Below are 25,898 nucleotides of genomic sequence, written 5' to 3' on the forward strand. Positions count from 1 at the left end.
AATACTTTAGATACATACAAGCTGTACATAAACTGTCTCAAGAAACTCAACATTGTTTTTCAAAAAAAAAAGGTAAAATGAATGGTTACAAGGCAAAAACTTGAGAGAAATCATGAAATGCTTGGTTTCCAAAATTGTGGAAAAAAACTAGGCATTTGTTTTCACAATGTTTGACCCAACCAGGAAAATTATCCCACACTATAAATTCAATTTTTCTCATCTTATTTATCCAATGCCTCAAAGCACTCTTTCCAGGATTTAGCAAGATCTACTTCATTGTTATGGAATAATGTTCTTGTATTGCAAGACACTAAATCCTTATTGTGACCAGAAGTTGCATTTTCCCTCAGTATAACTGGACCTGGATCGTTATTAACAATCTTGCACAGCTCAATTTCACATAACCATATTGAAATAAGGAGTTGAAGGACATGGATGGCACTGCTGTGTGTCATTGGTTTAATGTTTAAAGTTGAGTGCGGAGCTTGATGAGCCATTGGCAACATGTCTGTAAATTACATTAGCTGCCTGATTTAAAATGTTTGTGATTAGTCCAGGTTGTTGGAAGAAGTCTAGGCTTAAGAATGCACTGTATTCTTAATCAACTCCACAATGTAAGCCTTTTGCCCTTTAAAGACAAATCTGTGACTGAGCAGTGGCTCACAAAATGTGTGAATCAATATGAAAGAGAGGCTCGTTAAAAGACTTATGAATATGATAATATATAAAACTATCCTTCACATCTACACACTGGCCATTTCACTTGTCATCAAACCCACTTATGTTTTATAAAACTATATCATATACAACCGTGTTTGCTCAAAATTGTTTTTGCTACCCCCTCTGAGCTTGATCTTTCTTGGTCCTGTCACTGAGTGTGTGCAGACATCTCCTGTTTCAAACTGGCAGTGCTCCAAATTATCCCTCACCTTTATCTGCTGATATCCTCTTTTCTTGCTCCCTATTCCATAACTCAAATACCTACGAGGCAGAGGTCTTGACATGTTGTCCAGTCATGTCCGGTCCCAGATGTAGGTCGTTTCTTACTCATTCAGGGATAAGATGATGTCATCCTCAAGGTCAGAGTTGTCGGAGCTGTCTGCTTGTGCAAAAGACAAATGCAGATTTTGAAATATGTAGCTACAGAGGCTTAATGCAGTAAAGGTAGGAGTAAAATGCTAAAACAGCAAAAAAAGATAGCAGTTTCAGCAAAATGTGAAATAGCTTTTCCATCTTCATTTACATTTTCTTGAATTTAATAGGAGACAACAGTACAGCGGTTTTTAAATTCCTCTGGAAACAGATGTTTCACTTTTGTGATCACACTACCCTAAGTGTTAAAATCTAATGATCGGATCAATGACACCATTAAAGATATCTCTGGTTAAAAAGTTGATTAAGCCACTTTACCATCTGCAGCACCGTGTTACTAAGATGCATCTTGCATTAAATAATGTGATGTTACTGTAAATGAATTCTGTACATTATATACTTCTATATAATAAAGCATAATTTTGTGAGGTTTAGATATAGCATATACTGGGAAGACTGAGAATGTAGACTAGAATTGGGACACAGAGAATGACAGAAATAAAACATAAATAATAAGGAAGATAAACACTTCCCATTGTACCATAACATTGTCCATTGCATAACCAAGCCATGGGAACTAAACAACAGATATCAGGAGCAAAGAGTTCAAAAGTCATTGGGCATTGCTCTCTGACTGTAACACTACATTGAGGGCTTAAGGAGTCCAACGGCGTTTAAGAAGGAATTTGTGCATTAGAACGGTTCATGATTAAGGCCCCTTCATCTTCATCTCAGTCTAGCTTTATAATCAAATTCAATGTTCAATAGCTTTTGGTTATGTTATATATGTTGACTTCCAAAATGAAATGACTTTCATGGCTGTAAGATTGACTATCAAAAGACACTAAAATTAACCCTGGACTAGTACTATGAAGGACAAAAATTACTAAAATGTGACTGCAATGTATATTTGTCAAAAAGAGAATGTCTCTTTTTCATTTTTATCTATAACTGAACTTAGTAACAATCCAGAATAGGAAAATTATTATAATTAGTTTGACTGGAAATCTGAATAAAAAGAAAAACAACTTTTACTAACAAAAACTTCTTTTCTCATTGTAAATGAGAACTACTTATTGTGTTAACATATTTTGTCTATCATATCTTTGCTGTTCTTTCAAAGACCCTTTAGATTTTAACTAAAACTTCCTTAAAACAAATAAGCAAATGATAAATGCCTGACAAAGTGAAAGGGCAAACATCGATTCTATTTGATAATAAACAGTAAAAGCATTTGTGAAATCCTCAAACAGCCCAATTTGATGGCTATTTGGTCCATACAACTAAGACTAAAATGTTGTTATATTAGTTTCATTTGATATATAGATTGTGAATTAAAAAAAAAAAATAAAACTGACAAAATATCTGGCCATCTTCCATTGTCTTCAGCAGTGGTTCTACTGATCTCTCTGAGAAGAGTGTGCTGTGGCTGTGACTTCGAATATCATCCCAGCGTATTCCCGGGTATGTCAGTGTTGTTCATTTTTTTCTGTTGTAATGATTATTTCTGTTAGTTTTTTTTTTCAGACTGTGGTGGAAAATAAATGTGTGTTTGTGGTCAAGAAGTATTAAAAACTTAAATTTGCTGTCCATCTCCAAGACATCTATAGCATGACTCACCGTTGTCACCATCCAGATCAACATCATCATTATCAGAGTCATCGTCATCATTGTCATCCTCATCATCATCGTCCCCAACATCAACGACATCCTCGAGAAGACGCACCACCTCTTCATCAGAGGGAGAGAACTCATCATTTCCATCATCCTCCTCTTCATCCTCCTCTTCTTCTCCACCATTCTCATTCTCTAGCTCAGCGATAAGAGGATCTGTATCAACGTCATCATCTGAGTCATCATCATCGTCATCATCTTCCTCCTGATCATCGTCCTCCTAGTGCACAAATAACGAAAATGTGTTATCAATTTTATGTGTCTAGCCTCGGCGTGTTTGACCATCTTAGCACAGCATAACCAATGACCTAATTGGGATTAATTTTTACCTCTACCTGGAGGGTAAAGAGCACACATATAGAGACACACACACACATATATATATACACACACACACACACACACACACACACACACACACACACACATATATATATACATACATACATATATAAAAAAACAGCTAATACCTGATCCTCTTCATCCTCCTCCTCTTCTGCTAGTCTTTGTCGGCCAACTTCATAAAGCCTGCAGACTGTGTCTGTGTTGACAGAATCTTGGTTCTTTGGGATAAATCCAGAAAAAATTAAAACCTATAATATTTTATGTGAACATAAGTCACATAAATAATAAAAAACTGCAGCAAAATTAAAAGCATTTTAAAGCCACAACATGATCAAGTTACCTCAATCACAGCTAGGTAGCAGTCTTTCGTATCAGTGCAAAGATCAAATATATTCCTCTTGACATCGATAGTGGCTGCGAGGGGTGAGATAGCAAGTCATTAAATAATTTCTAATTTCTTTTTACATCAAAAATATGACAATTATTTTAATTTTTTATTTGTGATATTGTGATAATAATTTGTATTTTTCTATTAATCAAAATTCTCATAAAAGCTGTTCAAGACAACAAGCCAGTTTAAATTGGGATTACTGTATATTATTGCAGTGTATACTAAACACAAAAATAAAAGGCCTCCAAGAAAAATTCTTAATTATGAATGAACGGTGGAAATGTTAGCTGCAGTGAGTTGAGGGCAGGAGACCTTACCAATTGGTTTATAGTCTGTAGCATTGAAGGTCCTGAATGATGACCCAAAGGGACTTTTCATTTGCATCTCCATCATGTCATCTTCATCATCTGCCTGCAACATTGCTGCAAGAACAATAAGCCACAGAATGAGGAAAGGAAGATAAAAACTGCCTAGCGTGCTGGTAAGGCACTGCTCAAGTTCCTGAGCCGTTCCAAGTGTTGTATGGGCAGAGCCATTACGGCACAACAGTGGCTCTCTTGGTTGCCAAACCAACACACAGCCTTCTGTCCATTTGGCTGTGGCTGAATCTGTAGCATCAAGGTCAACTGCACAAAATACAAACACCTCAGTAGGCACTGATCGCACCTCTCCAAAAACACACATTATGACCAATGCTCCACTCAAGTGCACCTTTCACTGTGACTGTGATGAGAGAAAGCTTAACAACCAACTGCTCTAGATTTCATACAATAGCTTCTGTATTTACCTCCATAGATGACAGTGCCATTGTTGTTGAAAACTATTCTGCACTGGTCCAGGGCAGGAACTGTGTGAAGGAGGTGGAAGGTCCGCAAATCCCACTGAAACTCACATTTAGGACCATTCCATTCTTTTCATCTGCATCATCTAAGTCTGCTTTCAATGTAATTAAACAGTGACTTAAGTCATACTCTGGGTAGTAAAATCAATTTTAGTGCAGTAAAGGCTCAATAGTTATTTCATCATTGTGGTAACAACAAATTCACATCACGAATACAATAATGCGTTGTCCTGATCAGACTTCTTATATTGCCCCAATTCTCCTAACAATATAATAATTGGGTAAGCCCAATGTTTGAGATGTACTCTAAACAATATTGCAATTCATAACTAAAGTCAGTTGTAAATCTTGGCAAATAAAAAGACAGCCTCATTATTGCAACATTTTTTGTCCGATGATTTTAAGCTGCACTGGCTGGTGTCTAATGTGCTCATGTCTTGTCATGTTTTCATGCGACACGACCACTGTATCGCTGTGCCCAACACACATTTCCCTTTAGGGAGAAGAACGTTTATTACATTTTATTATAGTAAATTTGTAAATTGCATGTCGGGGAACAAATATTTTCCCAATAACATTATGAATATTTTTTAATTTGGTTCAGACCCAAAACAATGCACTAATATCCTTTTGCAACCAACAGAGATGGGTTCTTGAACCCGTCCCATTGAACATTCTTCTGACCTTGGTACCATCAAGTTTACCAGCCTGCATCAATAGAGGACACGGTACAGTGGACTGTTAGAATAGCAAAATGCCAAATATTTTGCGGCAACATTGTCACAACTATCTTTTGATCCCAACTGGGGTTGCCTGATTTTGTAATTGTACTGACTGATCTTGTGACTGCAAATTTATTTGCAATGGTAGAGAGAATGTACATTTTATAAATGATCATTCTCATTTTCATTGAAAAACCCATTAAAATTCTTAGTCTGATTTTTGTGGGGATCTGTACCACGTTAATGTTTTCTTGAGTCTGACAGTGATGTGCGGAAAAACAATATTTAAATCAAACTGATATTTTAAGATAAATTTAGGCTTTAACGAATGCACTTTCCTGCGATAGGAAAAATGCAATAGCCCCTATTGGGATTTGCATTAATTTTCATCGATGGCACAGCCTAAGTTAAAAATTTTCAGAACCAATTATTATTATCTTGTTGGAGGGAAGGAGATAACGTTGCCTCACACACATCTTTTAATTATAATTTCCAAATAAATCACATCACTCCTTATTGTCAAATGTCTATACCCCTCCACCATACTTAAATCAACAAAGTATTCAAGTCCCAAGGATACAATTTCTGTGTTTATGATGACCTCCAAGCTGTTGGGATGGAACACACCACTAATGTTCATGTTGAACTTGTCAAACTTGTGGATGGCCTGAGCTGTGCGCACGTCCCACAGCACGCCATCATTGAGTACCAGGTCATCAGTTGGATTGAAGGTGGCACAGTTCCTCTTGTAGTTATTGGCCAGGTCCGGGTTGTTCAGAGTGAGAGTGACCTGACCTGTCTGGATGTCATATATCTGGCAAAGACAGAACAATGTATTTAAATGATGATCGTGTTCTTTCTGTATTTAATACTGAACGTTATCACATTTAAAAAATACTGATATACGTACACGTGCTACATGCTCTTTTGTTCCAATGACACGATCTTGAGACAGCTTACTGAATTCCACATAATGGTCACCCAGAAAGGAGTGCCTGAAGAGGGTGAGAGATTTCAAAATTTAATGAAAATCATCATGTGAGTATAAAAGCTTAGCAATTTAAAACTAATAAGTGCTTTAAGACACTGTATAAAAACTCTAAATCAATCAGAAGAGTTCCACTATCACCTTGGTTAAAGTGTGCAAATGAATAAAGCCAAATGCTTGTGAGCCATCAACTGAAGACTGCAGCCCTCAGGCTGTTAGCTTGCATAATTTAACAGCATGTCATCTCCTTTCCGCAGCTCCCTGTTTTGACAGCATGAAGCTGCTGTACCATTTGGCAGAAAAGGCCACATACATGGATGCAGGAGGTTATCAGAGAGGTGCTAGTCCCTAATTGTACTCTTGACAGAAAGTCAGACAGCAGTCAGGTGGGTTACTGTGTCAAGTCTACATGCTAATGTTTCAAAATGTAAGATTTTCCTTTATGAGAAAGCACTTGTAAAAATGTTCTATGTTTTGTGCAAATGATATTTACTTCATGATGAACACCGACTTCATGCCCCACAGTGCAGACATTGGGTAACTCCAAGAAGCTGATGTTAAAAGTAGGGAGCCATCCTAAAAAGACAATATGTGATGTTTAAATGTTTTTACACATCAAAGGACAGGTAAGCTTACATTCAGCAATGTCTATTCCTAATCTGAAAAGATACTGATTTACAGTTATCTTTCTCTGCTCACCCGTGAAGGCTCTAGGTGTGTGATGGCTGAACTGTGACAGCTGTAGCTGGCTTCCTCTTGACCTGTAAACACATTGTAGAGTTTTAGTTGCCCTGTACAAGTCCCGAGCATCAGGAATCGCTCACGGGCTGAGAAGGCACAACACATGAATCCACTCTCATCCTCATCAGCTTCCCTGAACACCGAGATGGGACGGAACCTAAGAAATTGAAGATAGAAAAATTATGATGATTATGTTAAAGAAATCTCCATTCACAATTATTCAGGAAAAAACATTCATTTAACAAAACCAAAAGAACATTTCAAAACTAACCTGCTGAAGATGAGATGTCGGTCAAAGCAACCACCATCTACTCCTCCGTATTTAGGATATATAACCCTTCGTGTGTGCCTGGATGTAAAGTTGATAGGTGCTTGCCGTCTCTGTTTGGGCTCAGGGCATTGGTGGGGGGTGAAGAGAGAGAAAGGTGGGCAGGTTGCGACAGGGTTTTTACAGCGTGCATGCTGTTCCCGCAGATATTCTGTGATGATACTGTCTAAGGCAGGGGGGGAGGGCAGGTGCCTGTCAAACTGCTTCTTCATGGCTGGTGTCTGGTTGAAGGCTCCATGGTCAGACTTCTGCCTCAGCACCCGGGGTTTCTTGCAGTTCACTGTACTGCAACTCATTTGCCGTTCGCGAGAGAAAACAATTCGGCCAATCAGTGGTGAGCCATTGTTACAGTGGGGCATGGATGTTGACTGGAAAACAGTAGAGGAGGACCCTGTAGGTTGTGATGTAGAGGGTCGTGTTTGTGGATGGCCAGATGGTGGGGTGACTGAATGAGTGGGATGGGTGCTAAGTCTTGAGCCAACACCATTGGCCAGACGTGGGGTGCGAGGTAAAGTGGCAAGAGGGGTAGCAGGAGGAGGAGGAGCAACAGGAGGGAAACCACATGCCGAATGGGATGAATGAGATAAACATGCCATTGGGAGATCCGCTTCCTTAGTGAGTGTGGTGGCTGTGTCATGAAGGCCTTTGGCCACAAGGTGGGTCCTAATTAGCAACAGCAGCTCCTTTTCAGGAAAAGTGATCCTTGACTGAGCAACCACGCTGGCCCGCTGCAACCATGCTAGGGATACATCAGTACCAATCAGCAAGGGTTTCCCAGAAATTCTTTCTATGAGCTCGGCTGCAAACTTGCAGAACTTGACATGCTCGCTGCGTTTGTCCTGGAGCACAGGCTCTTTCATGAGCTGCTGGATGTGTCCACTGCTAAACAAAGGTAGCTTGCTGATGATCTGCCTGACAGAGCTAGACCGAGACAGACCCACCAGAGCCTTACAAGCCAGTGCTCGGATCTGATCTGCATCTGTAATTGGCATCTTCACTGTGAGCAGAGACAGCAGCACCTACAAGACAGATTCAAAATTGACATCAAGCCAAGAACAGTGCTGTTAAATGTGCAAGAGCGACCTAAAAACATACAGTACCAAGGCTTAGGTGAGTGGTCTGTTAATTGTACCTTAATGCCATTGTTGGACTGCACAACGTTCCACATCTTCATGAGCACACTCTCACTGGCTTTGGTCAACTGAGGCAGGCGACGACGAGGAGTGCCTGCGATAAACTTGCCTATGCTGGACATACGTTTGTCTGGAGCACATACGCAGTTAATGACAACCTGCAAGGCTGACTTCTGAATCTCAGCATCATTCACAAACACTTCTCCCTCTGCCACTGCCAGGACTATGCTCATTCCTGCAAAGAAAAGACCAAAAATAAGTTGAAGAAACCCAATATTTTGGAGCTGCACCATTTCTCAGTAGAGATCTTTATGAAAGAAACACAAATGAAAATAAAAAGCTAGTACATGTTATTACATTCTGTTTGGAGTAGTATTAATTAAAAAAAAAATCCAGTTCCAAAAAAGGTAAATTTGCAGCTCACACCATGAAAGAAATATTTTCAGAAGGGACACTGGACCAATGCACTACACATGTACACAATAATCAATCAAACATAGTGCACCGTCATCTGTAATATGTGATAAGCTAGATACAATATTAAATATCTGACCAGAAGTAATAGATGGCTGATCTTTATCAAAATGACATTCAAATAATACTTACCAACACTAGAAACAGTAGACCCTCCCTCATCAAGCACAGAGACAGCCTCAGCTAACAGCATCTGGGTCTTTGGAACAACTGTGAGGATACTCAAGATGTCTAAGGCATAGCGCACAGTGTCACTTCTGGATGAAAAGAAACAAAAAAACATCGTACAGCCTCAAATATTGTTCAACACCAGATCAATGGGAGTGCTAAAATATGCTATAAGGAAAACTAATTGAACAATTAAGGTAAGAACACTCGCATCTATACACCTGCCATAGTAGGTCCTCCAGTCACAAGCAATAGAAATGAGCTGCAAGAGAAGCTGGACACAAGAGAGTTTGTGGAAGACCTCTGCTGGTTCCCAGTACAGACGGAGTGGGCCATACTCTATGAGAAACTCCATCATTTCCACCACCTGCTCACGGCTGTAGCTGACCGCCTGCAGCATGAGACACAAACAACTGATCACTACAGAAACAAAAGCTATAAAATGCATATCATACATAACTAAAATTTAAGTTAATAAGAGCAGTAATCTCATTATGTCATTGCCTTGTACATACCTTGTAGTAAGGCTGGGAATGAATGGGGGCCCCTCCCTCTGTGCGCTGGAGGGATTGCTTGACCTGCTCAACCTTGATTGCCAGATGAGCCTCAAAGTACCTGCGCAGTGCCATGCAGGTGTGTTTGGCTGTCTGCCTGCTGGAGAATATCTCATCATCACTAAGCAACGCTCCCTGGTCATCAGGGTTCAGGATCTCCAGTGTGCTGATCTGGAAGCAATCATACCATACATTAATACAAAATCAGCATCTGCTATGTATCTTTGTGAAATCCCATCTCACTATGGCAGTCTTTGAAATGGATTTTATGTGAACAATATGTTACAATACGTGGATCACATGAGGCCATCTGCTGGCTTGTCGTACCAGATTGACAAGGCGACGAAGACCATCCTGCCTGTCGAAGAGCTCCAGGACAGCACGGAAAGAAAAAGAAATGGAAAAGAACATGGTGGCATGGCAGCAGCCAGATGCATGTGAGCATTCCAACAGCCACAGTGTGTAACCAACCACATCTGACAGGACGGAGTGGGGCAACATGCAGACCTTAAGAAGAGATGGACACATCAGTGAATACAAATGTGAACTGTTACGAGAACAAGCTTTAGACAAAAAGAATTTCCAAAGTTACTGCATGTATATTTTCTTTTCCATAGAGCACATTTCAAGAAGTATTTCAGAAAGATCCTTCAAAAGCATTTATACAATGTCTAATTCAAGTGTTGAAGATCTCATGTCACAATGTTCAACACTATTTAAGCAACAATAAATGGAACCTCTCATTTTATCATGTGTATCCAAAGTTGCTGGTTAGCACAATTAGCCAAGTCAATTTCTCTGTGTTTCTGCATCATGAGAGTGTTTTTGTACCCTTTCCATGGCATCCTGGTTATAGGCAAGGTAGTAGAGGCACAGGGACACTCCAGTGGCAGCCATAGATGGCCTGGGGATTTCCAGCAACTTCTGGACTCCTCCATGTGCCACAAATTCTGCAGCAAACTTCTTGTGTAGCAGCAGAGAAGCAAGGTACTGTAAGAGAAGAGGGAGGGAAAAAAAGTTTGACCTTGTGTTTTGGCACCATGAGTGGGATTCATCATATTATCCAGAAGACAGATTTCACCTTGAGAGCCTCAAAAGTGAGCTGCACATCATTGGTCTGCTTCAGATCCATGTAATGCATAAGCAGCTCTCGTGCTCCCATCTGCATAAACACTGCCAGGAGCTGCAGGTGGAGAACACATGATTATGACAGTTTGCTTTTAAATGAAACCCTGAAAATGGCCATTGCCTGCATTAACTCAAAATACAACCATTTAAAACTGTTTCATCTGATATTTGAAGCAAATGATTCATTAAATCATAATTAAGGTGATCTGAAGTCTGCTGGTAAATAGAAACACTTAAGTGATGAATGAAGCAACTACACTCAACACAATTTATTACATACTCGAGGAGAATGGTAAGGAACCAACCTCTTGATATTCCCCCAGAGGAGTGAGATATTGCAAAATGAGTCTCTGCTCAATCTCTGGGGTCAGAGGGTACAAGTGATAGTTGTTGCCAATCACCCAGGGACTCATCTCAGACCAGCTGCTGTTGGAAAGTTCACTGAAATTCCTCTCTGGCTCTGGCAAGGAGAAATTTAGCTTTGGTTTTGAGATCCTCCCACTCTCCCTCTCTGCTCTTCTTTTTAGGTAGCTGCTCCCATCAGACATGCCTTGGTATATCAGTGAACCTGGGGCAGACATAGGCTTCATCATGGTTTTAACAGCTGAGCTGGCACGGCCGCCGGTCTTATGTGGAGAGTTGAGACGGAACGAAAGCTCGTTTTCAGGCTCGATGGTTGAGAGGGGATATTCACCATCCTCGTCTGGCTCGGTCCCCTCCCTTTCAGCCCCGTTTCGGCCTGGTGCGAAGGGCTTCTCCTCAAAGGCTCCATCAACAGTCTCCTCATCCAAAGGCAACAAAGGTTCACTCAGGGTCTTCCTGGGGCTAGGACGTTTGATTTCCCTTTTGTTCTCAGCATCCTTATCCTGAAGCTCACGTAGCCGATGCAGCATCAAAGGCACCTGTCAAAATAAAGCACAAAAAACAAGCCAATATGCAGTTACCTAACACCACCTTCTGACAAGGAATGAATTGCTCTAATATCTTCTCTAGCACTATGCCATCTCATTTATTTTAGTAGCATGCTTCCCCTACTTACCAAAATAGAGTTCTCCTCTCTGTAGTTCGCTGCAATGTCCTGGTTCTCCATTGCACCAGCCAACAAGCCTGTGGCATAGATTCTGAGGGGCTGCTCGGCCTCTTGAGCCCATTTAAACAGCCTTTCAACTATTCCCTCCTGAAAACAAAAGAGTTGAATAAAATACAACAGAGAACATTCTTTACGTGATCCTGCATCAATGAACTGAGTGTTTGAAATAATGCAAAATAGAAATCCCACTTAAAGTTAAAGGAAAACATTCTTTTGTCAAACAATACATAACTTCTATTACAATTGTACAAAATTATTTCTGAAAGTATCAGATAAAAACATAAAATAATGTATTGTTTAAATCTTCACAATGTCAGCATTGCATTAAAATGTGATTTCCAATGAACCTCAAGCCATTTTTCACCCAAAAAGTGTTTTTCCTTTTAAATACTTCCAAACATGTCATGTAGTTCTTTGTGTCTCCATAAAGCCAAATATATTTAACTTGAAGCTTATAGTGATTATCTACTAACATCAGAAGAACTGTCAGTTTGCAAACTCTGAACCACATCATCCAGTATAATCAACATTTTATATTTATCCAGCCAACCTCAGTAATCCAGAAACACTGGCCCTCGTTTATCAAACAAGTGTACAAACCAGCACAAATATGAGGGGAGAAATCATCATACGACAGGACTCATGTAAGATTTATGAAACATGCATGTCACACCAATTCCAGCATAAGAACAAGCAGCTGTTGATAAAGTCGGCTGCTGAAATCTATCGTAATTATTATATCACGCCCTCTATAAATGCGCAGTTTAGAAGCCACACCCCAAGAGTTTATGACATGGAGAGACGCAAGCCAGCAGAGAAAAAAAAAAATTCAGAGGCTGAAGTGGACAAATCCACAAGTCTGGTAGACACGCACCGTTCGTATTATTTGGTAGCCTTAAATCAGGTATAAAAAGAAAAAAAACGGTGTAGAGAGAAATTACAGCTGCGGTCAACAGCGTTTCCACAGTCAATTGGACTATGAAATATTTAAATTTCTACAGCTGTGATCATTAATAAAACATTTGATGGTTAAACATTTGATACAACTTCGGTTTACCCACTTAGAATAAAAACTAGTTTTATTTGCAATAAGGTCAAGAAGAAATGGTCCAACCTAAATCAATCACCTATAATTGTTAGAGCTATGTGTCCAACAATTAAAATAATAATTGTCTGCATGACTTACCGATGAGATGACTCTGACCATGCAGTGCACCCTCCTTTAACAGAGTACCTACTCTGCTGTTTTGAAAAATGAACCAGTCGTGTGTGCCTCCAGGCCACTGGGCTACCATAGGATACTCATTCTGGCATCACTGATTACTTGCACATTAACTAAGTGGTAATTTTTGCAACTGATGTATGCGCAATCATTCATGGATGGTGGCATCAGACGCACATGGGTACAATCAATCGCTCCAATCACATTTGGATATCTCATATAATTCCCTTTTAATCACAAATTGCATATACTCAGCAGAGAGGGAAATAATTGCCCTCCAAACTGCTGGCATAGTTCGGATGAGCGACGGCTGGGTTATTCCAGACCTATCACCGATCTTCTGCTGAAAGGACCAAAAACCCCAAGGTATAGCACTTGCACTGGCATAGGTATGGCGTTGGAACGCCGGGTTTCTCTCCTTAATTGGGGTTCTTGGCAGAACTCTACAAGTAGATGCCTAGGGAGACAAAAATGACTCATGAACCACTCATCACCCTCCTGGAATAAATCTTGGCGATCCCAAAAAAACCCGCTCTTGCCTGATGCACGCGTTAAGGTCCTCCATAAGAGCCAGATCTGCCATCGCTGAGCCTTAACCTTCTCATAGCCAAAGGGCGACTGACTAAAGTTTCATCTATCACTTCACAGATCTGTTAATATAATAATAACTGTCAATTACAGGATTGTTTGTGTATGTCTAATTAAAGCAGCGTTCCATGCACCAATTCAAATTGAAAGGGTAATCGGGTACACAATTATATATTTAAAAATTATCTTTTAATTAATAGGCTACATATTTACCATAAGGATTTGTCGTGACACACACATCTTAATTAGCGACACATCTGCTGTTAAAACGGTCCGAATCCTGTTCATGAACCACAAGTCACCTCACATCAAATCTAAATTTGCATACACAAACTCAGACCTGTCATAAGATTTCATCGCAGAATATGCCCACGCTAAAATTGATAAATGTCACATTTCACACTCGTTTTCGGCGTACACTCATTTCATAAATGAGGGCCACTGTGATTTGAGCTGAAAACAAACAACCTTTAACACTGTCGGTTTTACACTACCCTGAAAAAGCATGGATCATGACCAGTTGGCACATTCAGATAAACAAAATTGCTCACGCTTTGTTCACGGTAGTTCTGAACCAGAAAGCAAAATGAAACGTCTTTATGAGCTCAAGACATCCATTTGTGAGTGCTTGAAAGGTAAGATACACTTTTACACTTTCAGATCAGGTGACTGTTTTCTCTGTCCACAGGTCAACTATCACAACATGGTGGTCAAAGTGTAACTAATTTTCATGCTGAACTGCGACTCTACAAACAAACACAATCAATAAATAGAAATTGAAGCTTTACACAGATAAAGGACAGCAGTTCACCTGAATTACTGTCAAGAGAGAACTTTTTCCTTTTTATTCAAGTTCCTCTGTGTTGTTGTGATGGCTTTACTATTTCTGTAAAAGCATCATCAATGTATAAAGGTGCCAGGAGAGGACTGAAAAAAATAAAATCACTTAATGTACCTGAAAACCCTACACAAAGGAAGTTGGATAAACACTAGATAAAATAAAAGTCCATGAGTACATGAAATATTATGTCTAAAAATGAGAACAGAAAAGAAATTACCAGTGTATTGTCCATTTTAAAGTCAGGAATAATGTACCTTTTCTTGAAAGACCACAGCTGTCTCAAGACCAGGCATGATGTTCTGAAGCAAGCGACATGCTGCAGCATTGAGGGAAAATTCTCTACTGGTCATCACATAGCTATTCACCAGCTATAAAGAAAAAACATTTCAATTGTAACATTCTTATGACAACTATCTATCATCCAGGGTACTATGATTTCTGTGAACAAAAAACAAAGAATCATGGTATTAAGTACTAAAACCTAAATCATGGAATTTTGGCAAAATGTGTATACAGCTGCTAAAAGTCATTTTTTGTCTGCAGTGCCAAAGCCATTGTCACAGTGACTGAGTGGACTATAAAAAAAAGTATGTCAAGTTTTACTCACGATGTCATATACAGACTAATTCAAAGACTGCTGCGTAGGTGTCGCTGAAGGTTCCTCCAGTACACACTGAGAGCAACCAACAGAGAGCATGCAGTGGACCAAATGACATGTAAGATAATGTTTAACATTTACTCGAGTGGGTGAAAACGGGACATTCCTTATAGACAGTGCATTAAAAAGTTTGAGTGTAGAATCCTGTAAAATTTAAAATAGAATTTGTAAAAACCACTTTTCAACAAGTGGATAATGCAGGAACAATATTTTCAACTGTTTTGATAATTTTTTTTCTTTTTAAAAAGAGGCAAAAAAATCTAAATGGTGTGTTTATAGGCTAACAATTTATTTTAGTTTGCCAAAAAGCTTATAAAGTGTCAGATTCAGAGTGGGAAGAACGACTGATGTCAGTCTTATTCACTATTTCAATAATTTAATGAGAATATTATATAATAATCTATTAATAAAAATTTCATTCATTGTGTTGTGAAATTCAATATTTTCTTGAGCCACTGTGAACTACTTTATGATGAAAAAAATCTGCTTAAATTCTGAACACACATAATACAGACAAAAAATTGGACAGAAAATACAGGATCTAAGAAGTATCCAGAATCTGGAAAATATTGAAAGGAAATTAAATGTGTCCACTTATTCTTACTGTGTTCATGAAGTCATCATTCTTGAACAATATCTTAAGCAGGTGGCCCAACACACATTCTGGATCAGCTCTCCCTAGTGGTGAGGAGAGAAATGTCAAAAATATGCAATGTAATTAGATGTTTGGTAGTCTCGCTTTAAAATGTTTTGTTTTGTTTATACCAGGATGGCGATCATCGAAAGGGTCTGGGTCTGCTTTGTGGTACTCTTCTGTTTCCTTCTCAACAAGTTCGGAGATTCTGAAAGTTGCAGCACAGTCAAATATTTACCATCTTTAAGTAACAATCTCCCACACACAGCAATGCAACTCTCTCCCATGAAAAATTTTAATGATTAAGAGTCTTGATTACTTACTTGGTGAGGCTGTTGACCAGCTCCTGTGTGCTGCCTTGCTGTTCTCTCTCCCACTGTTCAAGTAGAGCGGTCAGCTCTGCCTTAGAGTCTACACTGGCAGATGCTGATGCCATAGCACTGCCTATTGAGGTACATAGACTTGGTCAGTAATCGTTTGATTAATTTATAATTTCTTTAGTACTCACACGTGAATCATACACAAAAAGCCCACAGCAAATAGGGTGTTGTGACATAAAACTACGATATAAAAGAGCCAACAATACCACCACCGTGAAACAGGAAAGGGTAGCATGACTGATGTCTATTCAGTCGAAACAGAAAAACAACATATTTAGTTAAATCTCACGAGAACAAAAAAAAGGATTCGCCCCATCGCACCGCAAATATCACGTAAGTATTTGCAGATGCAGTAGTACTCCAGGGACTGCAACTGTCAAACACACAGCTGTTCAATTACAGGTGAAAGTAAATATGTAAGCAACTTTTCTGATTAGAACAATGTCTTCCGGCGTTCGCCGTATCATAACCGATTTTTACTCTAGGAAGCAACAACAAACTCAAACACCGCCTGTTGCGGCGTTTGGCTAACGGAACCATAGCTAACAAGGAAGCTAAACTATTTAGCTTGCTAAAAATATTAAAAGTGGGCACTGTTGAATTTAGGGTCTGACTTTTATTTTATAACCATACAGTCTAGATATGTATACTATCAAGTTCAAATTACACTTGAACCCGGAGAACCTGCCAGTACATGTTACCCAGCGGTGAGGCATTCGCTAGCAGTATCACAGGTAAACTGGCTAGTTAGCTAGCATGCTAGCTTTACCTCGTTGTTCCACTCAATTCTTCTTCAGTTTTGCGAAATTTACCAAGACTTGAATCCACCGGTATTTGCCCAAACCTGACTGCCGCAGAGTCACTGCGCAGGTACCTAGAAACGTCTCAATGCCAAACCTTTATTTGTTTTAGTGAGGCTTTGTGTTGACGGTTTATTATCATTATGGCGAACACGTTCTCCACGTCATTTCATGAGCGACAGTCCACTTTAAATGACGTTATGTGATTCAGTAGCAAAACATTAAGAAATCACAGTCAAAAAGTAGTATTTCAGCCACTGCAAGACAGTATGTCATTTTATTTACTGCAGAATTATACATATGCTTACAAACAGATTAAATTCATTTTAAAATCGTGTGGTGATGATAACACTTTGGTTATTGACATTACAAAGACATAATAGGACTGCAGCACATGTAAAAATAAATATCAAATCCATTCATCTAATTGATTAAGCATAAAAAATGACTGCTTCCACTCAAGAACAAAAACATTCAAGATTCAATGAATAACATGGGATTCTGGTTTATATTGTGCAAGGTTATTAATTGATTTATCTGGTGCATGCATAGAGTATATGACTTACTGTACTATACAGCCATGAAACACGTTTGAAGAAGCCTTACCACTTACACAGGATTGTGCTGTTACATGCCTTTGTTGAACTCAGAGGAGTATTTAAAAAGTTTTAATATTTCCCAGGTTCATTTATTTCATTTCATACTTGCCCATAAATGAGCAAAACTGACCATAAGTAAGAGACTAATTCAGATCCAGTGAACTGAATGGAAAAAAAAAAACCTTCATACACAACTGCTGTGATTACATTACAGTGCAGCAACAGGTAGCAGGATAGTTGTCTGCATTTACTTTGAACTCATTTCCATAAACAAAGTAAATATGTGATTTCCCTTTCCATGAGTAGGTAACCTTGGTGACGGGGATCAGCTCTATGGTTTGGCGCTGGAGCCAAAAAGAAAAATGTCAGCATGTTACAAGTTAGATAGTGATGACAAGTATGATGTATAAGACATAAAGATGATGCACTGTTACCTGTTGTAGAATGCGTGATGTACGGGAGAACTTGCCCTGATGTTCGCTGACAAGACGCTGTGCAGCATTTGCCACTGCAGCATCTGGGAAGCCCATCACAGGGTACGCCTGTAAAAGGCAATAATAAAAATATTTTTCAGTGCTAAATACTCCTGGGTAATTAATGAAATTTCAATTTCAGCTTTCAATGAGAATGAAAATGAAATAATGGTCTTGTTTTGATGAGGGCATTTCTTATTTGTAAAGAGGGCCTATAGTCAAGAAGAAATAAGATGGTTAAAGAGTCTAGTGAAGGAAAAAAAAAACATATTTCCAGTAAATAGTTGTGTAAATTATGTATGATATTCATATATACTGACCAAAATATTCTAATTGTGATTATAATTTGTCATATTTGAGTAGTCCTTTTCATGAATTACTATCACTACTCATTTACTGTTTGTTGACTCAAGCAGTATTATTTGACTTTAATTGAATGAGACTACCACAAATATGGAGGTTCTACACACACAGTAAGGCCTCTGAATATTGGATCAGTGTGAGACCTCTATCTTGTACACAGCGTAAGCACTGCATAGTAAAAGCATTACAGGCACATCAGTAGTGCAGCATAGGTTTCAGCCCTTCACTTGTCACACAGGAAGTTTTGAAAAACAGTTCTGCTCTGTGATCTCCCAAGTTTTTGCAGCAGCCTGTGCAGTAGTTATAATGACATGAGTAAAATTGAAGAAAATAGACTTGAATCCTAAAAGGTCCTTCAGGTTACAGCAACTTGTGTAAAGTATGGCTGCAACATCAGCGCTATAACAGCTGAGAAAAGTGTCTTTTCTTCAGTAAACAGAGCTCAAAGACAGGCCCATAATCTTGTTTGTGTCGTAGATGTGGAACATAAGCTCCACTGACTAACCTGGATATCTATCAGTGACATTGGCAACATTTTCTTCACCCACATCTGACAGGGGTTTTCAACCTTTTCTACTTCAAGGCCCAATGTCATACTTTTAACCAGCCATTGCTCATTATTAAAAGATCATGGTTAATCTATTTTATTCTAACTGATGGTGATATTTCTTCATGGTTGCTACTTGGTGGCACTGTGGGTAAAATCTGGGAACACAGTAACCAATTTAGGTAGATGGCAAATCTGCTGCTGATGTGATGCACTGTTTTTTGTTTTTTACTGTAGAGGTTGTGTTGTGTTAATTTATTTGTCTTTTTCTGATTTGCATTATGAAGGCATTTGGAGAACCACTTGTGTTTTTCCATGCTAATGAATTGGCATATCCAAGTATGATGTTTGAGTTTTGGCCATTTCTTGGTGGTGACACAAGAGCAAGCACACAATCCATTTTAAAAATGTTACCTTCCTACAATTCGTCTTATGCCCACAGAGAAAGTGAGGAACAGTATTTTACCAGGTATTGAGAGTCTCTGAAAAGCTCCTTGCCAGACACTTGGCTAAGGTTATCCACCTGAAGTCCACTAGATTGTTCCACCACATAGTCATCAGAATTATTGGTCCTGAAAAAGTGTAAAAATGTTATAAAGAGTATATTCTGATGAATAGTACAGAAATGAAACTAAAGAAAACAGTCCAAATGAAAGAAACACTTGCCAAGACTACTTTTGGACTGATAAAACATAAAGGAAACAGCACCATTTCACTGTGAGGTTGATGTAGACCAGAAGCTGCTGTTTTCCATGACATGTGCCACATTGTTTCGATCCTTGCCCATGACAGTGGCTGCAACTGTGGCAGAACAGTGTGGAAATGTCAGTCAGAAACTACTATTGATGTCAAATATCCAGATGTTTTAGAACGAATGTTAACATTTACTTTTCCCTCCCTCTACCACTGCAGTGGTGGCATCGGTCATCTCCATGGCGGTAACCAGATCCATTACATACCCAGCAAACTTTCTAACAGGATCAAAGAAAAGACAACACATGATTAGATGATCTCACTAAAGGTGCTACCAGTAAATGAGGCCTGTGGGTATCTCACATTGCCAGCACCCGCACAGTCTTTGCAAGGTTTTCGCCCCATTCCCAAACAAACATGGCAGCTCTGGGGAGGAAATGAGAAATATTTCATTTATCCTTCTTTGTCTCCCAACATATTTTCTATAATGAAATGTTGTAATATTTTACCTTAACAGATGAAGTGTAGGGGACCTTGATAATCTGTTGGCCATCCATAAAAAAACTGGGAGTTGTAGCAGGAATATCCCAAGGACCTGGAGGTGGTTGGGCAAATGCGTCCACCGGCTGGCCTGATCCAAAGAAAGTAATATTCTAAGACTGAGTAGTCACCTTAAACAAATGATTGATAGCAAATGTAATGCTGAGACAATCAATTAATAAGTCAAACAAATGACAATCAACAATTACTCTGATAACACGTTAAGCTCAAAGAATCTCTGATCCAGTTAATTATAATTAAGGAAATGATAGTTTTCTGTTTGAGAGCAATTCACATTTAATCTCTGTTTAGTACGATTATAGGCACTACAATGAGCATTTTTATAGTACAAAAAATTATCAAAATGATATCAGTGTTAAAACACTTTCAGATATTACTGAGATTCAAAAAAATTACAACTCTTCTGCATGTTTTTTGCTGACTTATCCAACTACTTATCATAATTTCAACTGTTGATCTCTTTAAGAACATCTTAATTAGTACCTTTCAGATTTCTAACTTTTGTACTTTTTCAAATTCCTAGGTTTGTTTTTCCAGTGGAGCTGACCAGAGTAATACTACTACAATACTATTTTAGAACTTAATGCCTTTAATCTCATGTTAGCACACAAGCATCACTCCTACCCAAAAGTAAGCCCTGACAATATCAACGAAGAAACTCTAACAACACAGGCTTTTTAAAATATTATGCTCTCTACATCTTTCAATTAATTTAGTGGCTCATGCAAACACTGTATTTTCAGTAGAAAACACATTCTAACTGGTATAAATTCATGAGTTGCAAGTACTGTACTATACTTTTGTATGGCTCATGATTCCACTCTGTAGATCTTGATTCAGTGAAGGTTTCCAGACGGTACTACATCAAAAAAGAGGTGGAGAAAACAAACAGGATCAGTAATTGCACTGCTTGGTTATATTAAAAGGTCTACTGCTATTTATGTTTGTTTTAGACCCACACACAGACATCCTTTTACCCTATACGTATTGAAAGCCTCCATGTTGGTGATCACACCATCCTTTGCTGGTGCAGTGCTGTAGCAGCACTTGCTGGACGCAAACAGGACAAATGCCTCCCGGGCGGTGTCTTCACTTATCGATGGAATACTGCCAGCAGAGTAGGAACGAAATGAGGTATCAGAGGAAGTGATTACTGAAATAGCTCTAAAGGAGCTGACCTTGCACAAATTCTTAAAATTCCTAAAATGAAAACATTTTACAATGTCCGTAGAAGACAATCTGAAAGACAGGAAGCAGTTTGAGCCTTACTTCCAGTGTGGTTGTTCGGGCCCTGGTTGAGGCTGAGGAACAGGGAAAGCAGGTATGGGAGGAGGAAGAAACCCACCTACAACAAAAGTTCAGAGTTAATACTGTGTCACTGATGTGACAATAGAATAGATGTGACAAATTTGTCATTAATGTGTTTGTGTACAGTAAAGAATAATTACTTACTCAAGTCTTTTTTTTAAATATCTGAATTATGGCAGTGTACTTTTTCATTTGATCCTATGACATTTAAGCGCAAAATACTTTATAATTTGGAGAAGCTTGTCAGCCATGAATGCTGAACAAAAAGCTTGAACATTGTCTGATGAAGGTCCCCTTAACAGGGATAAGTGGAAGAAAATGGATGGATGGATGGATTTTCATTTTTATGTATCTGTGTATTTTATAAGGTTCAAGTGATTTTTATTTTCTAATATAACAAACCTTAGTCTGATAAAGGATATACCTCCAATGTGTTTTGTAGACTCTCTTCACCTGAATATGGTATTATGCTGCAGACAAATTGTATTCAATTTAGTTGCTGTAATCTAGAATATTCTAAAACCGCAACAATATTCTTTGCCAGTCCAATTCATACAAATACACATTTTATTAAAATTTTCCCTCAGATCCAAAATATCGGAGTGATTTCCAGCCTTATTTTAACTTCCACAATTTAGACCACCTCTGGTCAGTGTTGCATTTTAACACACCTCCTCCTGCTACAGTTCCTTCATAACCAGGAACGTTGTCAAACATGCTGGCTGGAGGAGCACTTGGGCCGTGGGACTCAGCGACGGGTGGGGCAAACATCGCTGAAACAAACCAGCGGAACCAGTTCAGTCAAAGAAAATTGATGCAACTTTTGAGTTTGACATTTAAACACTTAAACTTCGTGACATTTTTATGCATTACGCAAATTCCACAGTCTAGAGTGATAAAAACAGCTGCGCCCAACTTATAAATAAATACAAATCAGTCAGTTCTTGCTTTTGACATGTTTCTACATGACGCCAAACGACCATGTAAAGAAGTGAGTGTCTTACCTTGCCCGTCAATGTTATTGTCCATTGTGATAGGTTGTACAGCTACACCGTATATTTAAATGTGTGGTTCTCTAACAAACACGTATCTGAAACGGTTTAATACATCTGTAAAACTCACAGTTTAGACAACACTTGTTCGCGCGACCGCAGCGAGATCAAATGTCTACACGACGAAGATGACGTCATTCCAATGTGTGAAGAAGAATATCAAGGAAATGTGACTTTACAACACGGTTAAACAAATAATTTGAACAGTATTTCAGGTTACAGTATTTTTTTTTCATTATCTTACCATATCCACCCTCAGCTGCTGGCACATAGCCCGGGTTGGCCATTCCGTGTTTTGATGTATCGTAGCTGAAAGTAACGGATACTAAAGTTAACGCTATAATGGCAACTGGGCCCTGTATCATGAAAGATTTTATTTCAGAGTTGAATACAAAAAAAGAAAAGCAATCCTTACCTCAAAACAGATTGGTGCTCCATGTGAACTGGACAATATATAGATAATGACGAGAAATACAAATCCCCTAACTGTTACTCATCAACTTCCTCAATCATCATGTGACCAAAACTAATCGTTTACCGATTACCACACTCAATGCTAGTGTTAAGCGCGAAGGAAGTGAGCAAAAAGTTACTTTTTCTCCTTTTCTGATTGATGACGCATTCCAGAGTAAAGGCAAGGCAAGTCTGAAACAAAACAATTCTATATGCGCACAATTCCAATGCGTGAGCAGTAAACAAACCTAAAGGCTGCTCTAAACATGATAATTTGGCAAACATTTACAAGGCTACTTTTACGATTTTAAACTATTTTTCACATGTTTTTTTCACGGAAGGTTTTGAAGCATACGCCTATAGCAAAAGGACAACAATTGTCGTAAAAATGGGTATGATAAAATACAATTCCCATGAGTCATTGCAACACTTGCGGAAATCCTTTTCTTTCCTTCCGCCCTAACTGAAGTCCCTTTTGGATTTACATCGGCGGGTGAGTTGTTGAAATCAATGTTAATCTGCGCAGTTTTAGCCGTTATTCGACCATCTGAATAGATATTATCAGTTACAGATGTGTATTGTATATATACTGTGTGCAATTTACACGTTTTCTAAAATATAAACTAGCATTTCAAGTGAAGTGATGTCAGGGTGTCTTTGCCAATCCTGCTAACCGGTAGCGAGTGCTCTCACGGTGAAGCGGGGTCGTTCAATCAGTTAGGCCGACTGTATAGGACCTAATACCTGTGCTTGTTGTAAATTTAGATCCGGCTTTTTCAGAAATGTTTTGGAAGGCTGCATGTTTCAGAAAATGAAAGGCTAAAGCGCGGTGGTACGGCATTACAGAAGCTAGCCACAGTGAGCTAAGGTTGGTCAAAACGTTTATTAATGGAACTCAGTACGCAGTAAAGAAATCGTAACATTGCGTCTTGTTCATTTTCTTGTTATCCCAGACTAATTCATTATTCATTGACCGTTTCACTAATAGAGATAGTTTAAACATTATGAGCAGAAATGTGTTTGAGTTTGCAGCTATAGCCTCGCAGTCACATATTGCTTACTATTCTCTCGCTAACGTCCACCTTCATACCAAAAGGGTTCTCGTGGATGTTCTACATTGAAAGCTTAGTTTCTGACTTTTCTGTCCTCAGTTACCATGGCAGCCCTCAGGCCCCTCACGAAACCCAAGATTGTCAAAAAGCGAACCAAGAAGTTCATCCGTCACCAGTCTGACAGATATGTCAAGATTGCGGTAAGAGTGTAAATGCATTATGTACAATCGAATTACATCCTTGTTTTGAACTTTCATTTGCAGAGATATGCACTTGATAAATCAGTAACACATCTATTTCACATATCTCAATAGAAAAACTGGCGTAAACCCAGAGGTATTGACAACAGAGTCCGCAGGCGCTTCAAGGGTCAGATGCTGATGCCAAACATCGGTTATGGTAGCAACAAGAAAACAAAGTATATGTTGCCAACTGGATTCAAGAAGTTCCTAGTGCACAATGTCAAGGAGCTGGAGGTCCTGATGATGAGCAACAAGTGAGTTACCTGCACACAGGAAAATAGGTCTATCAAGTCATTGGTATCAGGTTTGAAGAAATTTCAACATGTGAGCCCTTTCAGTGATAGAGATCACTGGGTTTTACTTTGCCATGCACAAAGAAGTATAAAGAAAAATTATGACATTATGCGTAATTCACACGACAGCTTCAAGCAATGTTCAGCATTTTGCCCAATCAAGTATTACACTTCCACAGACTTAATGATTATGAAACCAGTGCATTAACAAAGAATTTAGTCAGTGCAGTCATCTTTTTGTTCCATGGATAAAGTTTTGAATGGCTTGAATGTTTAGTTTACGCTGACTTGTTGATTTAAATGTGGAACTTGATCAGCTATTGAGTAAGATATTCCTAAATGCTTGCCTTAAGTTTTACATCGATTTATTGTCAAATAGTCTGTACAAGCAGCTCAAAGGAAATAGGATATCATATTCTAACAAACATTGCTGAGTGGGGAATGATCCTCTCTGAACTGTTAAACAGTTACATCCATCCATCCATCCATTTTCTACCTCTTATCCTGTTAAGGGTCACAGAGAGGCAGGAGCCTATCTCAGCTGCCTTTGGGCACCTTTTGCTCTCACAGCCTCAGCTATGGTCAATTTAGAGTATCCAATTAGCCTAGTCCCCTCTTACATGTCTTTGGACTGTGGGAGGAAGCTGGAGGACCCAGAAAGAACCCTTGCAGGCACGAGGAAAGCATGCAGACTCCATACAGAAACCTCCCGTGCTGGTGCCAGGGCTTGAACCCGGAACCTTCCTGCTGTGAGGCGGCAGTGTTAATCACTGCACCACCATGCTAACCCTATTATCAACTCGATGTATGAAATTATCATGCACGGTGCAAACTAGTCAGCACATTTCCATCACATAAAAGGAAATCACAAAGGGGGCAGTCAAATAAGCAGTTACACACTGATTTTCCTTTACACTGATTAGAATGTCTTATCACTACTAAAACTGCATTTGTCTTTTCGCTGAAGGACTCACTGTGCTGAGATCGCCCACAACGTCTCATCCAAGAACAGAAAACTGATTGTGGAGAGGGCTGCTCAGCTGGCCATCAAGATTACCAACCCCAATGCCAGGCTCAGGAGTGAAGAGAACGAATAAACTGTTCAGTCAGAATAAATGCTTTAAAATGGAACCTGTCTAATGGATTTTTTTTTAAAGAATTCTCTTCATTGCTCTTAAAAGGTATGGTACAAGTTTCATATATAGTAGATGTGATCAAGTTTGAGACAAATTTGAAATGTTGCTTGCGGGGACGTGGGCCAAGATTAGTTCATTAAAAGACCCAGTTATATGAAACATTGTCACATGCAACTGACTGATTTCAGTCAAACTTGCCTTGTATGCTTTGTGATTAACATTCTACAAACAAGGGACCACCTTGCACACTCAGGTTGATGACAACATTAGTAAAACAGGCCTGAAAATGTGACAGGGCAGTTTTGAATGGATTATTCAATTGGTTCATTGCAGC

At 39.0% G+C, this 25,898-nt stretch overlaps 3 protein-coding genes across 6 annotated transcripts; 1 reads left to right on the forward strand and 2 right to left on the reverse strand.

The window, feature by feature from the left end:
• On the reverse strand, window positions 1-16,947 carry dcaf1 (ddb1 and cul4 associated factor 1). Its single transcript, XM_086213752.1, has 25 exons — window positions 16,762-16,947; window positions 15,936-16,056; window positions 15,744-15,820; window positions 15,583-15,656; window positions 14,575-14,688; window positions 11,619-11,756; window positions 10,885-11,481; window positions 10,533-10,634; window positions 10,283-10,441; window positions 9,779-9,958; window positions 9,413-9,622; window positions 9,119-9,288; window positions 8,862-8,986; window positions 8,255-8,490; window positions 7,066-8,141; window positions 6,753-6,951; window positions 6,547-6,629; window positions 5,976-6,060; window positions 5,646-5,879; window positions 4,290-4,383; window positions 3,820-3,924; window positions 3,452-3,525; window positions 3,237-3,329; window positions 2,713-2,986; window positions 1-1,099 (listed from the first exon to the last, which is right to left on the reverse strand). The coding sequence occupies exons 2-25, from the start codon at window positions 16,046-16,048 to the stop codon at window positions 1,044-1,046; spliced, it is 4,668 nt and encodes a 1,555-aa protein (XP_086069878.1). The 5' UTR covers window positions 16,049-16,056; window positions 16,762-16,947; the 3' UTR covers window positions 1-1,043.
• Window positions 16,948-17,048: 101 nt separating this feature from the next.
• ssuh2rs1 (ssu-2 homolog, related sequence 1) lies at window positions 17,049-23,235 on the reverse strand. Of its 3 annotated transcripts, none has more exons than XM_086213753.1 (13): window positions 22,804-23,235; window positions 22,633-22,697; window positions 22,008-22,109; window positions 21,298-21,373; window positions 21,006-21,135; window positions 20,827-20,887; window positions 19,977-20,098; window positions 19,831-19,893; window positions 19,663-19,745; window positions 19,483-19,575; window positions 19,241-19,346; window positions 17,826-17,933; window positions 17,049-17,735 (listed from the first exon to the last, which is right to left on the reverse strand). In XM_086213753.1, exons 1-13 carry the CDS (start codon window positions 22,824-22,826, stop codon window positions 17,595-17,597), a joined length of 1,173 nt encoding a protein of 390 aa, XP_086069879.1. In that variant the 5' UTR covers window positions 22,827-23,235; the 3' UTR covers window positions 17,049-17,594. The 3 variants fall into 3 exon arrangements, with proteins under 3 accessions (XP_086069879.1, XP_086069881.1, XP_086069880.1); XM_086213755.1 differs by lacking the exon at window positions 22,804-23,235 and adding an exon at window positions 22,459-22,503 and having other exon boundaries at window positions 22,633-22,692; XM_086213754.1 differs by lacking the exons at window positions 22,633-22,697; window positions 22,804-23,235 and adding an exon at window positions 22,341-22,480.
• On the forward strand, window positions 23,203-25,559 carry rpl32 (ribosomal protein L32). 2 transcript variants are annotated; one of them, XM_086213756.1, is made up of 4 exons: window positions 23,203-23,334; window positions 23,993-24,093; window positions 24,208-24,389; window positions 25,396-25,559. In XM_086213756.1, exons 2-4 carry the CDS (start codon window positions 23,998-24,000, stop codon window positions 25,523-25,525), a joined length of 408 nt encoding a protein of 135 aa, XP_086069882.1. In that variant the 5' UTR covers window positions 23,203-23,334; window positions 23,993-23,997; the 3' UTR covers window positions 25,526-25,559. The 2 variants fall into 2 exon arrangements, with proteins under 2 accessions (XP_086069882.1, XP_086069883.1); XM_086213757.1 differs by lacking the exon at window positions 23,203-23,334 and adding an exon at window positions 23,554-23,709.
• The last annotated feature ends 339 nt before the right edge of the window (window positions 25,560-25,898 follow it).

The sequence above is a fragment of the Aulostomus chinensis genome, chromosome 9 (assembly GCF_037954235.1).
Source record: "Aulostomus chinensis isolate RoL2024-O1b breed Wild chromosome 9, RoL_Achi_v1.0, whole genome shotgun sequence".
NCBI classification, from domain to species: Eukaryota; Metazoa; Chordata; class Actinopteri; order Syngnathiformes; family Aulostomidae; genus Aulostomus; species Aulostomus chinensis.